At 30.9% G+C, this 17,021-nt stretch overlaps 2 protein-coding genes across 2 annotated transcripts in view; one reads left to right on the top strand and one right to left on the bottom strand.

The window, feature by feature from the left end:
- Window positions 1-2,502, top strand: part of LOC149055397 (uncharacterized) — a 59,117-nt gene extending 56,615 nt beyond the window's left edge. Inside the window, exon 4 of the mRNA XM_089228794.1 lies at window positions 1,331-2,502. Within this exon, the coding sequence (XP_089084920.1) occupies window positions 1,331-1,451 (121 nt within the window). The 3' untranslated portion in view covers window positions 1,452-2,502. The remainder of the gene's footprint in view (window positions 1-1,330) is intronic.
- LOC107167011 (invertebrate-type lysozyme 3-like) lies at window positions 1,794-16,680 on the bottom strand. The gene is made up of 4 exons (XM_089228795.1): window positions 16,390-16,680; window positions 13,795-14,048; window positions 6,456-6,591; window positions 1,794-1,940 (listed from the first exon to the last, which is right to left on the bottom strand). Exons 1-4 carry the CDS (start codon window positions 16,484-16,486, stop codon window positions 1,927-1,929), a joined length of 501 nt encoding a protein of 166 aa, XP_089084921.1. The 5' UTR covers window positions 16,487-16,680; the 3' UTR covers window positions 1,794-1,926.
- Window positions 16,681-17,021: the final 341 nt, after the last annotated feature.

The raw sequence follows: 17,021 nt of genomic DNA, 5'->3' as shown, positions 1-17,021 counted from the left end.
ATTAATTTATAATTATAGATCGCGAGCGGTCTAACGGGTGCTGCAGGTATATATACGCCTGCGCACGTGATCCTGTGGCCGTGCCGCTGTTTGATCTACCGAGTATAATATGATAATAATAATTACTCTATGGTTTGATCTCACGATCACGATCTCTATCTGCAGTGCGTTAATGCTCTAATCCACGACTTCTGCGATCGTGTGAAGCGACACTCCCGGATCGGTACATAGTTCGTGCGTCATCGATATACCACTATTACAGCGGTTACCGTCAAGTTGAAAAATTCTAACTCGATTTATGTGTGCCAGAAATGTGTTTATATACCTAGTGGAATATACTCGAATATAGTAAGATGAATATTTTTATTTAAATTTATGATCGGTTAAACGAAAAAAAAAATCTCTACACATCTTATAGAGAGCCTAACTGACCACTTTGGTTACAAATCGGCAACAACCTTTTTGTGACCATGTCCTATATGTACGGTCACGGTTGATTTTCCTCTCAAAAATTATTACTTCTCCAATACTGAACGTATTTGAAATATAATATGACTATTAATCGCCAGTTGACAAAAATAAATCATATTATTATGATCATAATTCTTTATTATTTTGATACATTATAGGTTAATATTATTCTTAAACAAAATATATCGTTATATCCTGTGTGGTTAACTTTTTGTTTTATGTTCACTGTTAATTTGCACTCACCGATTTGGTGTAATAAATCTATATGTGGTTACAGTGTTTATCGACAAACATCGTGTAAAACCATGACTGTGACCAATATCAAACAGAATAATAATTAATAATACCTACACTAAATTTAGATCACTAAAAACACGAAACACAACGTTGTATGCATCACGTGCGGTAATAGTGGTGCCTTTGTGCTGCACTACGGGGGTCGACAACTATTATACTTATACATTAATATTATATTATAGTTTCCAAAAAGGTTCAAATGCTATTGAAATACATTTTCTAGTTCCATAAAGAAAAAAATTGCAAACATTTTCAAATGACTTTTATTTTTCGTATTTTATTTCAATTAAGTGAATTAGGTAACGGTTTCCAAATAGTATGCAATTTAATTTTTTTTTTTAAATGTCCTCGTGTAAACCAAAGATATACTATTGCCGTCCTTTTATTATACATGTAGACACATTTATGCAAAGACCACCCCCAAACATTTCTCAAATTTTTTTTAAGTTTGATATTCTTTATAATTATAGTTATGCTTCAACCCTCCTTCATTAAAAAAATAAATCTCAAACTCTATTTTCGTTTATGATCATGTGTATTTTTTATTTTTTTCACGGTGCAGCAAACTGGAAACAACGTCGGACCGGCAGAGACAGGACAATCAATCGAAAAACGGTCTGCAGAGGATACTCGGTAAATTCAAATTCTGGCGATTTTTACGCTTTAAAAATAACAAACCGTAGTTGGATCACAGTACACTAGACGATTTATGTTATTTTTTTTTTTTTTTTACTGATAGGTAATATTATTATATAGTTACGACCACGTAGAGTGCACTGTGTTTACTATGATTGACGAGGTGATTGTAACCGATGGTTATAACCGATGACTCAAATTATTATACTATAAATATTTCATCATGTACATACCTAAATAATATTATTAAAGTGTTTGATTTTTAATAAACTTCATCGTGTTTATTTTCCGATGCGAGAATCGCAACGGCTGACGACGGTGAGCTCATATATTATTATCATTATCAAACAAATTTAACGAATAGTTAATTTAAAAATTAAAACATCCAGTTTCATGTTTTTTTCATAGCAACAATATAATATTATACAGTACATTTTAATTTTAATTTTAATTTAAATAATAACATCGTAATAGGTAGTAAGTATTAATGAGCTCGCGTAGTTTGGTCTCTCGACAGGTACATCAGTTAAACTTTCCTGAAACAAACAGAACATAAATTAACATTGAGTGTAAATTAAATTATTTATTCAAATATTTATAACGCCTAAAACCATGGTATAAAACGTATATATCGTGAATGTTAAGAATAATTCATTTGACCCATTAAATAATAGAATTCTTAAACACTGGTACATTTAAACGTTCGTCATTTTTATTATTGTTATTATCTTCATAGTGTTAACGAAAATAAAACTATATTTAATGTGTAATATTTTATAGTTTGTTTGTATACTTAAGGCTTCCACTTTTTTAAACCCTATTTCTGTGATTTATATTTGTATATGTTTAATGTGTATGTAGCATAATAATATAGCAGATATTGTATCTAAACTATAGATTTAAGGGTGTATTTATTCATTCACGAATTAAGTCTGATAATGTTTGTTTTCTTTGTTAGTCAAACGACCAATTTTATAAGATAAAAAAATTAATTAGACGTAAAACTATTGTAATAGAGCCTATAATAATATTATATTATACCATTTTATGTATATTATAATAACATTTTCACTCAAATAAATCTCTTAGTGTTTTATATTTTAGTGTGAAATATATTATTTTGTATTGCATTACCTATGTCATAATATACCTATTATGTGTGTTTCTATTCAAAAATCATAACTACTGTCAGAGTGGATGATGTGAGATTAGTGATTTTATTCAATTTTTCTGACACTATAATAATTGTATTATGAGTGAAACGGAAATATCTAACAATTTACTAACTTTTGTTTTCATCGAAATTTCGTTTTTTTTTTCCCATATAATTATAACTAACTACAATCATACAGTAAAATTATATTTAATTTAAGAAATTTATACGAATAAAATCAGTTGGTTTATTACTTATTACACTAGAATTATTTCTACAATGTTAAAAATTGATTGAAAGTATCAAAGCTTGCTAGCTCGTTTCTTGGCGGCTATAATCGGACTACTAAATGGTATACTAACACTATGGTAATATTTTAATATTCTACACACCATGCACAGGAGCCATTAATATCAGTTGGTGAATGTGGTGGTATGTATAACGTACGATTTAAGCTTTACCTGTGCACTTATTTTGCTGCCGTGCAAAGCGGATATCGTTTGCTGTAAGTATAACGTAAATTTACAAATAAATACAACGTACCTACATTTATAATACATATGTCGAGGGCCATAGGACCAAATGGGAATAATTCAATTTTTTTTTCGTCATGCCATAATATTATACGCACTATGAAATATTGGGATTAGTTACCGACGCTGTTTGATTCGAACTTATGAACACTTAGGCGTCGTAATATTTAAAGAACTATCGTGAGAAGCTTTAAGATTATACATATAATTATAGGTAAACACACAATTTAAAAATCCGTAATTTTTAATAGTGATCTAAATAGAACAATGATTTTAAAAATAGATGTCTCGATGATCTGTTCTCTAATAACCAAAATGCCCAGCTTGTTTGTTCTCAACTAGATTTTTCTATACCTACGTCCATTCTTCTCTCCAGGACACATATTTCAAACATAGTTATGTAATCTGAATTAAATATTAACACAAAGAAATCGCAACTAGTCTATATACACTGTGGCTCGTTAGCTAGGTAATAAAGAACATTTTTTCAGTCAAATATAACAGAATGATATATACGTATCCGATTTTTTTCTACCATAGATCGTATTAAAAGAACATCACATCCGTATGGGTTGTATACGACTTACAAACTGAAAAGTTACAACATAAATTAGTCAATTTTTTTTTTTGTTCCAAAAATTCTAAAATTTGAATGAATTTTAAATTTAAAGGTACAATTATTATCTAAGGCATTGGTTTTTAACCTTTTGTTGAACACGAACCCCCGATGAAAGATTTTTAGAAATTGCGGACCCCCTACCAATTTTTTGCCGAATACCTTTTTTTTTACAAAACATCTCATGTTATCAAAAAATTATAACAATTATTTTATATTAAAAATTATAGGAAGTCATAGGACATAGGTTTATCTTTTACAATATATGATATATTTTATATGAAAAAAAAAATTATTAGAAATCCAAAAATATGGTAATAATAATACACTCTATATAATAATATAGCCATTATTAACTTATGTTAGGTTAAGGCTGCCGCGGACCACAGGTTAAGATCATTGATTAATGATCGAAGGCATCTTAGATGATGCTTTTATTGATATTTTTATCAAAAAGCAATAATTATGACCTTTTAGAACCTATAAATGGTCTATATATTTTAAAATGATCATGAGTTACTTAAAACTAATAGCATCGATGAAATACTCCGAGATGCCCCAAGTAATAATATTACATTTAAATGTAATTATACATTTAAGTAAATTTTTTTTTAAATACAGAAGAATGGATTATTTTTTACCTAAAATTTGGTAAATTGTTCATCTGTAAAACGGAGACAACACGTGGAGGTGTAGCGTCCTCTTAATACGTCTTATTATATATTATATATTTCAAAATATATGGACTATTTTTTTTCTAATGTCCTTTAATAGTATAGCAATACACGTACACACACATATGTTATATATAAGGTATTTCACGAAGTTTTGACGTATATATAGCGGGACCATACGTCCCGCTTTTGAGATAAGTGTCACACAGTGTCCACAAAGAACCTAAAAATGTCCCGTTTTAAGAAAAGTCGACATGTGGTAGGCATTTATTGATCACATATCACAATCATACATTTATACTGTACCTATACAAATATATGGCGTATACCTACATATTTTATATATACTGTAAAACACTAAAACCCATAGTCCATATATTGTTGCGAAACTATTTTGATTAATATATTATTTGCGTTTTTCTGTTGTAATTTTTCATAATATAAACAATTAATGTTTTTTTTTTCAATAAAATAAATTGTTATTTTACGCAAAATTATATGGTTTCTTATTAAAATGTACAGGTGTCCCGCTTTGAAGAAAAAAAAATTATGGTCACGTTACGTATATATCATCATGTGGATATAATATGGCGATATGTTAGAACTTCGTGAAACACCTTATTTATAATTTATTAATATCGCATTATGGTGCATTATACTATAATATGCATAGAATTATTAACACATTCCACATAGCTTAAATCATGTTTTAAATTTTTACATTATATTTTTTGGTCAAGTACAAATCTTTTTATTATTTAACATCAACCCCCAAATTGCAGAATACTTGACCCATACAACTTTTTCAGCAATGTTATATTGTTCGGATCTGATAATCGTTACAATATATCATTAATTCATTCAAAAACAAAAAAAGATGCACACCTGATAATTTAACAGTTTAAAGATTCAAATGTCGCTCCTCCAAAAAAATTAATTTTATATACAACGCCGCCGCCGACTTTTGGTTCTGAGCCTTTGTGATGATATATGTACGCGTATACTATATCAAAATTTGTATATTATGTTACGTTCATGTGATCGTACGTATACACACTTCATATCTACGCTGCTATTATTATATAAATGTATATCAATAAATATATATAATATATACATATAATATTATAAGTAGGCATAACATATTAAGTAAAATATGAATAGACGCTGGTAAATTAACCGGGGTGCTGAATAAATTGCTAACATCGAGCCGAGTCTAAATAATTCGGTCCTCGGGACGAGCTAACGCGAATGCATATTAATATAATATATATAATATTTACGATATATATTAGAACCATTGATTATAAATACTAGTATTTATAATCAATGTTAAAACGTTATTATAATAACAATATACGCATAATTCGCGTACCCGTATAAACATAATATACATCGCTTCCAATTTTATATAATATGCGACCTGCGGCGGCGGACATACATACGAGCACCACACCTATGTATATAATATACGCACCTACAGCCATATTATACATATATACCTTAGTACTTAAGTATATTACATACGATGCGTACGTGTGCAGGTTCAAACCACGTACGATATCTGCGGACCGAGGGGATCAGCTATTTCTTTCAGTAAACGTTACTATATTATCGTGGCAATAAATTCATAAAATAATTTATTATAATATAATATTATATGTACTAAAATCGCAAACCGTTTTGGGCGAAGGGTGTAGCAGCCGTATACCGCGCGTACGTGTTGTATCGTGGTCATATCGACTTAAACGTTCTCTCCTCTCCTCCCTCCCACCATCCTCATCCTCGTCTGCGTACGCGATATGTAATATTTACGTCGATACACATGATGCGCGTGTGTGTATTCTGACTTATCCGCATTAAAATTTCTCGTCGGCGAAACGACCAAAAATAGGTTTGATTATAAATTGTAATAATATGTATATATCCCACGTATAGAGACGACCTGTAACCCCATACCGTCGACCCACTGTGCACGTAGCCCGATGACCGCCACCGTTCGATAGGAAAAAAAAAACTGCGAAGGGATAAAATATGAAATGCACGAAACACCGAGCATCCGTAGGACGCCTCACCTCTGCTACTGCTCGGCCGACACGTTTCGTATCGCCTCCAGAAGTTGGTGTTGTCGATGGCCGAACAGTCTTCCCTGCCGTTGAAGTGAATCCTCGCGTAATCGTCACAATCCGTCACGCCGTCTTTGTTGCAGTCCTGCGGTAAAAAAATAAAAAAATAGATAAAAAAATAACCATCCACCCGTCCATGTTAACGACTATAAGAACAAAACACGACAGTTGATAGTGATAATAAAATACATTTTCAATATTTGTGAAGTTGTATACGTCAATTCCTTAAATGAAAACATTGAATAGATATGCATAAAAATATGTGATTTTTGCACAAAATTGTATACATTTGCATTTTAAATTATTGGTTTTTATAATCGTCATTGTATAGAATGAACATTGCATATTTTCTAGATTGGACTGCTATATATCGATAGTAGATTATTGTAAAATATGCAACTCCCACAACTTCCGTACCATATTAATAATCTTAAAACCACGATATATATATATATATATATGACAGCGCATGTACTAGTTGTAGGTTAGGCTAGAGATAATAGTTACGTTAAAACAAAATTTATATTTTAAGGATCAATGTTCCAATTATTTTTATGGTCGTTATTATACCAGCAAAAATACGCTTCTTATTCTTTACAGTCATTAAAATAATAGCGCAATAATATAATGTGGAATTACACCGCCAAAATTATTTAATATCAAATCATACATTTTACATAAGCTTAATGCATTAAATTAATTTAATAAGTACAAAAACTTATATTAAATTGGTCAATCTATTACTGAATGACTGGTTAAATATTTTTTATTTAAAAAAAAAAAAAATTAAATATTTTTAAATATTAATACGCATGCCTAATTGATTTGGAGCCAATATTCTATACCTATACCTCAAGACTTATACGAAACGTCATTATAACCGGTGACATACATGATTACTTAATAATATAAGGTGACACGACGATGGTATGGACTAAAAATTATTGATACTTTTATATTATTATGTACAATTGTCATTTATTTATATTATATATTTACTATACGTCAATACCTAAATGCTAGTATTATAACTGTGTTGTTTCTTATTATTATTTTTTTTTTATTAAAATACCCAACTAAAGCTCTACTTTTTAACATTATTTTAAATTTAAATAACAAATTGCTATTATCTATCATAATTGGGCGATCAACTCTGAAACACAATATTGGGAAACTATATGAAAAGCTCATTTTAAGCGCAGTTGGTAAACTCCCGTGTATAATATAATAACGTTATCCCTAAGTATTTGACCGTCCGAATCGACTGAGAAACGATCAATTTCGTGATATCCGATTCAAAATTGAGTTCCGGAAACCAATCTTCTCTAAGTCACGTTTTCCTCAATAAGAATAAATGTATAGGTAATAATAATATACGCGTAGAGACGTAAAAGCACCTCGGACTTCGGCTGTCCCGATGACATTTTCAAATTATTGGTCGTCTCATTCTGCAATGTATATAATTTATTATAATATTATTATTATCATTATCATCATCAAACAGATTTAATAATACGGCTGATGTTATAATAATATTTGCGATGCCGGAATATAATAACCGGGTACCACGACAAAGATATTATGGTCGTTATTACGTTTTCAGCAAATCCAATAAAATAGATACCTACTACACATACCTATTTAATCTATTCTGTGCTGACTATATTAAATATATTTAAACTGTGACTTCGCCCTCGTGACGTCAACCGAAATGCCGCTCATGCGCAATGGTTTGCTCGTCTTTATATGTGTATGATATTATAATTTATTATGTAACAAATTTTGGGTTGCAGACTGACAATCACTAAATATTCAATGAATCAATCGTCAGCTAATCTGCTAATGGTTTCTTAACAATAATTCAGTCACCCATAATTAATTGATTAAATTTTAATGAGCCATTAAATTAATTTATTTTAAACTGTGACTCAGTATTAGAATTTAGCGGTACAGATCTGTATATATCACTGTGTATACGTGACGTCAACGATCTTTAATTATATTACAACGATATCAAAATGTTTGCATGCAAAAAATAAATGCTGAATGGGGTGGGGGGAGGGGGTGGATTAGTATCGAATTTAAGAGTTGCCATCATTAGCCCAACACCCATAGGTAACATATAGGTAATAGGATAAATGATTAAGTTGTTATTGCAAAAGACGAGTAAATTAGAATCACACTTGAGTTGAAAAAAAAAAGGTAATGGATGAACTGAACTCGAGTAAAAAGCATGGTCATGATCAAACTGCACTCAAGTTCAAAAAGATTCAACTCATCTCCGCTTACAGGCTTAAGACTGACAACGATTTAAATTATATGTTAATATGATATACAAATTTTGATGTAAATTTGTAATATTTTTTTTCAAAATAATTTCATTAAATAATATACTATACTTATAATATGCATTATAGTATAAGTAAAATTTAAAAAATTAAAAAAAAAATTAGTATGCTAATGATTGCATTTTAAAGGAAGTTAGTGTTTTACTAACACATAAATTAACTTTTTTTTGAACAGTTTTGTTCAACACCTTTTTTGGAACCCTAGTGCATTTCGGCTGTTGCCTGCTAATAACCCAAGTTCAGTATGACCATTCAATTTCGGTAAATGTGTAATTCGACTTTTCTGTAAGACGCAGCAGGTAAAATCACTTACACCTTGCGATGAAAAAAAAAATGAAATATTTAATATTCTTTTAAAGAAAAAACCGATAGTGCTAACCTCTGTAGTTCCTAACGGGTTCAACACGGCATAAAAACCATTAATTTTGCATTCATCAGTACAATGTAGAGATGAAAGAAATAAATATCTATATATTATTATATTAATTTGAATTTAGCGCAAAGTGTGCATAAGTTTAATCAGGCTACTTTTTTAAATTGCACTCTCCAGTTACTAAAAATTTGTTTGAAAATTAAATTAAATTAAACTGAAAAAAGTGACCTAATCGATGTAGTTTACACTTAACAGTTAACGATGAATAATTAAAATCCATTTTTATAATATTTATCGCCTCACTGTTTCGATCGCAATTTTGGACACTTAATGGGTATAGTTTATACTATTATATAAGCATTTAGCGCTTGTGAAAAATAAAGCCAACAAATATCGGTAGGTATATAATCCATTATGAATTTATGAGTGTATTTGGTTTCTGTTATAATAATATATTACAAATAGGTGATTCTTTTGTAGATCAATATACTCATATTTTTGAAAAGTATCTGCAATGTTTTTGAGTTATGACAAAAAAAGTTTTTGAAAAATATGTATTTTCACTATTTTTTATTGTTAATTGTATTGTTTTTTTTTTAACTTCATAACGAAATCATTATATATATATTTAATGTCGAAACAAAATAATATTTTGAGAATTTCAATGTATAAAAATGGAGTTTTCGAGCCTACCTGTAATGTATTATGATAAATTATTAATAAATATATAAGGTTTTGACAAGTAGAGAGTATAATATTATAGCGGACAAAATTTTGTCGGGTATACATATATACCTCTGTGTCATTCGCTATTAAACTACCTATATATTATACTTTATACTCCAGTGAGTCGAGGGTTTATCGACGACTCGTGTAGTAGTGCTGTTTTTTACCGTTATTAATCGTGCTCGGCAATGTTTTTATAAAAAAACATAGATTAATAAAACTTGTTTTGAATTATTCACACGCGTTCAATGTGAGGCATTATATGCGTGGCATTGCATCGCCAACGTCACATGATACAAAACCGTTTCGACTTGAATAATAATATCCGAGTGCGACACATATAGTTTTAAAAGGCGAAAAATTTTTATTTCATTTGTAGATAAATTAAACATTTTTTTAATCCCTTATAATGCGCTCATCAACCTGCATTCGCCACTTGCGCGTGTATACCTTCATCATATATTATTGTGTAATAGTGTGAAGAGACGTTATTTAAGCATAATATTATCATTAATTAATATAATAAGTACTATGCAGTAATATCATAATAATTTTCCGAGAAAATAGTTAAATGCGTATTGTATAATATTATTATGATGATGTCGCGATAGGTAAAAACAAACTCGTCCGTCAGTTTTGTATCGTAATAATTAATCTACCTACTTATGCAACATAAATGCGGTCGATATCAGTGATTATACTGTATATTATTATCATTACCTATTTCATTAGTTTAATATTATGGTACGAAATCGTATCAAAATGTTTGTCAAGTTATCGTTAAAATAATATAACAACTGTATCATACAGCTCACGATATTATATTATACGCACGCCGTTTTCAACGTATAACTATGCCAAAACTAATCAAAAACAACAGACTTCTCTTAGCGATTGGACAATTCTTTAGTAATATTCGAAATATTTGCCCAAAATATAATTTTAGTAGTCGGATATTTGTCGGTTAATGTACGCATGCGCAGCACGCATATAATATATTAATATATGGTATACTGTATACGGTTATTAAAAATTAATAATCATATGCTCTGCGCATGGCTTCACAGGGGAAAACTGATCTCACGCCATGTGATTTTACTTTTTTTGGGGAATATATTAATATGTTTAAGATACCGTATACGTACTAGCATATCATCATTAATGACCACGAAAAAATAGGTAAAACAACTTCAAAGTCAATTACAACAGATATCATACATGGAATAAATTTTAGTTCCGACTATAGAGCCACGCAGAACATAATAATATTTAATAAGTGTCATTAATTAAATTTGAAATATTATTATTTTATGTATCATGACGTACTAAATTACTCTAAACCTGACAGTTAAAAGTAAACGGACATTTGAAATCGAATGAATCACTTCTAATAACGCTTTACCTACTAGTTTATTTAGTGTTTATTGATTATTGCCTATTGGGTTAATACAATAATGAGCAAAACGATGTTGAACGGATAAAATCAAAAAAGGCTACACGCGGGTATCACTGCATTTAATTCCAGGATCTCAATAATAATAAAATGATATTCGTATCGACTAATCAGGTACCTATCTAATATCGCACGTGAATAATTTATACGTTTCGTTTAAAACCTATTGCCGTATACCTATACCATAATAGTATAAATGTATAATATATCAACACGCACACTCATTAATAATAATTATATGTAATATCGGATTTTAGTATCGCGATTTAATGACTAATATGTTTATATTATAATATTCTTGCTGGCGTGCGGTGTACAACAAAACCTGCAGCACATCAAGGACACCGATCCCCGCTCATCGATCGTGTATTGTGTACCTAAACTTGTATGGAATGTTGAAAAAAAAAACACTTTCAAAAAGTATTTATGATACAATTCAAATGCAAAAGCACTTGAAACTTTACTTTATATTTTTGTTGAGTAAACAATAAACATATATACCAAAATCATACCGACGTGGTAGGTATTAATATTAAATAATATCGTAACAGAATGTTGCCAATTCTACAATATTTTAAAACTGATTGAATTCATCCGAGTACTATATATAATATATTGTTATAATATACGTAGGTAGATAGGTAGGTTTGCAATTTATTTTAGAGCATGTTTAATTACATGTGTATTGTGTGCTATAAACAAAGAAAATATTCTTGTAATAAACACAGCTTAATATTATTAGATAGTAAATTCGAAATAAATAATTTTGTTTGTAGAATTGTTTGGAAATATTACGAACAAGGAAGTTCACTAAAGCGATAAAGTTGTTATTATATAAATAGCTTATTAAAAAATGATATGTTTGTAGTAGTCAGCAACATTTAATATTATTATAATTTTTTACTCAAGAAAATAATATTTTTCATTCTTAATTATAGATTTTTTTAAATCTGAACTTCACTTTCAATATCATACAATAAATATTGAATTTTGATAAAGCGTAAGAAAAAATCGTGGACTGCAGAATTTGAAACTATTGAAATTCAAAAAAATACATACAATCCCATATAACTTCGCGCTTTACTGCTTTAGTTATGGCAGTATAAGTATTGTATATTATTTTATATATGAGGTAATTACTGGTGGGTGGGTGGATATGTAATCCTTGTTTAAAAAATACTAGGCTCAAAAAATGGGTCCCTAACTCACTATTTTATATCGAAGCGTTGTACTATTCGCGAAACTATGTTTGAATACCAATAACCAGATTCTTGTTTTAACGCGCTGAAGTCGCGAGAATAATATAATAATATAGTTTCCCCGAGAGACAATTAAATCGTTGACGCTGCATAATAATATATTATTATGAATATTATAAATTGTATTGTTGTTGTAGCACTCGAGTTATACTCATATATGCGTGACGGAGTGTGTTTCATGTGACGTTTATTATCTATTTATACGATGTGGAGCGTGTTTTAACGTTTTCGATCATTTCCAACCCGAAGGGGGTATACGAATGTTTTATTATTAGCACAACCGTCATCACAACCCCTACCGCAGCCAATAATATTATAATACCTAATAATAATAATGAAATCGTTATCGCAGTGATTAACGGCGGAGTTTCTGCCAACAACCGGACGACGCGTTTCCTAAGGACATTGCCAGCAAAGTTTAACCCCCCCCCCCTTCAGTCACCCTAAACAGCAAACACCGGTGATGTCGTTCCCGTGCAAGTGGTTGGGAGGCTAATTTATAATTGTACAACGGTCAACGATGTGTAATAACGGCTGCAACTTGCGCCACCTTCCAGATCTCCAACGTTGCTTAAACACCCGAATAATATTATTACTTAGCTGCGAATCGTTAGTTGGGAATCCCTCACGAGTTTGGTATGTTGATTTCCGCGTGAGTAATTAACGTTTTATACTTATGCAGTAACTTTGTACAAATTACAATCTACTTTAGGTATCGTAATGTCTTACGAGGTTCACAGCACACTGGAAGTATTTAAAAAATATGTCTTTCGATTTCGGAATGGGTTGCTACCCTCGTCAGCCAACTACACTACTTACGTAACTGCAACTTTATTATTGCATGTTATTACCTATTAGGTAAATTACACGTAGTCGACATCATATAATTCCATGGACTGGGCTTCCTATAGATCCTGATATAGGTTTCAATGTGGCCAACATTGTTAGAAATTAATGTTCAATACTTGTGAATAATATGACTTGACCTAATATATACATGTTATCTTTTTCCAAAAAACATCAGCCCCTGTACGTCACTTTCTCTCACCCACACACATACACACACTCACTCACTCAATCAGCTATCGAGCATTTATATTTACAGATATATTATATGGCCGGCACTTACCCGTCCCCATTTGACCATGTAGTTTTCGACGACCTTTTGTGCGCATTCCAAGTTCGAAGCACAGTCTACGAATGCCTGGTCCCGGTCCGGGTCGTCGTCTGGTATCACCAACTGACCCGCGTCCTTCCAGTAATCGCGGTACAAGTAGTAAGGACCGCAGTAACCACGTGAGCACCCGACTGATACGTTGCAAAGAGTGGACGCGTAACACAGGCACCGCATGCAGTTTCCGTTCAGGTTGGATACGTATCGGCCTGCAACAACAACAACAACAACAACAACATCAGCAACGTCAATCACAAAATAACCAACTCGCTCGACAAACCTTATTACAAATAAAGAAAATAAAGAATAACCAAAAGTTGAAAATCGATAAAACATTTTCGATATATAATCAGTCTAGCCAGAATTCGAATACGATTAAAAATTATATATTATGCTGCTGAAACTGATTCTACACACTTTTGATGCTATCATTGTAAGCAAATGTCATAAATATTTTATTTTTATAAATAAAAGATATTCTACTGTATCAGTAAGTTGTACCATTGATTATTATCTTTATAGTTTATTTATAGGCTACACCGACATGTAAAGCAAATCTATCCCCTTCATATTAGAAAAGTGATCCTTTTGGTTATTCTGTGCTACAACCGTGGATAATGATAAAATCATTGGTACACATTATTATATTTTACACGCATAATGTGTCTAATATGATATTATACTAAAAAAAAAAAAAAATACTTAAGGAAAGTTCACACTGCGATCGTAAAAAACTCGCGATTTCTAAATTATTACGAAATGATGCGCAATAAACTATAATTCAATATACAATTTAATACTCTACCTATTTTAGATAGTTAATATATTATTTAATTTGTGTTTATTTTTTTTTTGGTTCTGAATTATAAATACTATGAATTTAAAAGAATAAAATTTAAAAATGAATATCATTAATCGTGACTATAAATTAACCTTAGTGGACGGACGGATATAAGGTGTTCTAAACTTATGTTTGGGAACCAAAAATAAAGCGAGGGAAATAAACATCGATCCGACTATTGCATAATATAGTATTATTATAAGCTACCGTGACGTGTGATGATAACTCACCTCTGACATCTTAGAATCCAATCACGAAAAACGTAGCTCCATCGCGTCATATATCTACCCATTAATTTATCGTCTTTATATTATTATAGTCTGTGTTCGGAATATTCCAACGTCGAGAAATATTATTATCGCGTGCACCGGGGCTTAGCGACGGAACGACGTATGCACCAGTAGTCTGAAAAATGATCACAAAACGTTTTTCGTGGATTTCTGAAAAATTATACGCCGTGACGTATAAACCTGTCGGCTGTGGCATTGATTTTACTGAACACGTTTAATTACTATATCGTGATGTCTAATTGTACGTCAGTGGTGCTTTTTTTGATATTTTAAGAATAATTTTGACAGCACGGTGTCGAATTTCCACATAGAAATATTCAAAATAGATTTACATTTTAGTTCTTCTGTCATACACGTATTATAATATACATATTATTATTAATAATAAATCAACAATATTCATTCATGTCGTGGTGGGATACATGACGTGGTGCTTACGTATAATGTACTATAAAAATGTATTACACTGTACTACTAGATGATATTAAAAAATTACAAAAAATAATATTGTAAATTATCCTGTAACATTTTTCAAAAATTATTCACACAAAAAAATTATATTTTTTAAATATTTGCAGGAAATTATAAAACATTTAATAATCATCATCAAAATATTTAACAATGTTGCGCAAATTGTTCACACTATTTTTTGATAGGAATACAAATAATATTTCGACAATGTTTTTAACATTTACATATATTGTCAAAATGTTTTACTACTAATATTAGCAAAATATTATTAATATAATCAAGGATATAATCTTTGTAATATTTTTCAATGTAATTACATATAATATATTTGTTAAATATAAAATAGATATGCTGCACTCATCAAATCGTTAAGGAAAATTGGACAATGTTCCGCAAAAATTAAAATTAGACACACATCAATTATACATATCATACTTTATTCCATTAAGAATGTTTTGGAAGTACCGGAAGACGACGCAGTTAGCTACCTATTGCCTGTATCTAATAACTCTATAGTCTATATTATGGCCCCGTCGACCGTTGAGACGAAAACGTGAGTCGTCCTAGTCGTACAATTTTTCTATTGGTGTTTATTTCTTACTTCTTCGCTCATTCTACTCGAAAATGACGAATCAATTTATGAATATCATGACATAATAACATGGTATGATGACAATTTCATGATACGCATAATATACTCGTTACCCCGCCAACCGTCAGTTCGCCGATTTTCATTGGCTGTGGTGTCTTGATTAATATTATAAACACTTACACCTATATGATAATATTGTAGCGCGTTTTGAGGCGAACTAGATACAACAACTACGATGTGCGCAAGACGTTATTATAATTCAGTCCGTTGCCATCGCACCATGTTATTTTATCATGCGGTATACGAAAGTTTACCTTTATATCTAACCTAAGATATCGTTATTTCCGCTAACTTACCGGCCGTCACGGTCATGGATGTCCACGAAGCTATCAGCAGCAGGGCAGCAGCGGCGGCACACGTCAGAAAACGCTGTCCGGACGGGTCGCGCGTCATTATCGTACTATTTGTTTACGCGGATCGTACACTGCCACTGCGTATCGGACAATAACGTTTTTATAATATTATTATTATTATTATTAAAATAATGGTTGTACACGACGTATGGTATTGCCAGTATAATAGCTAGCACCGTCGAACCGGTCAACACCAAGCAACCTTCTCTACCGACGGTTTTCGACGTTTGTTGTCACGTCGTTATCAGCTAGGTTGATAATGAAGTTATAAGCATGGCGGTGATAACGGTATTTTTATAAAATCACAATTTCATGTTGCAGTTTCTGGCTGCAACTACTATCGAAACACGGCCAATTGCAGTGTTACCTCCAAAGTCCACTACTACAATTTATGTTTGTTTTTTTTTAACGCCTGCTGTGACTTCACAGAGTACATGCATAAAATGTTACTATACAGAGTGATTCAACTGCAGGGTGCTCGCCCCCATCATTTTTTTCTTTAATAACAAAATATATATTAAAATACTATTTTTTTCGAATGTTTAACTGTACCTATACTTAATAACCATACTTAG

Source organism: Diuraphis noxia, unplaced genomic scaffold (assembly GCF_037042655.1).
Source record: "Diuraphis noxia isolate RWA-SAM2 unplaced genomic scaffold, SU_Dnox_SAM2 contig0005, whole genome shotgun sequence".
Taxonomy (NCBI): Eukaryota; Metazoa; Arthropoda; class Insecta; order Hemiptera; family Aphididae; genus Diuraphis; species Diuraphis noxia.
The sequence above is the reverse complement of the archived record's forward strand: the minus strand, read 5'-3'. Positions and strand labels throughout refer to the sequence as shown.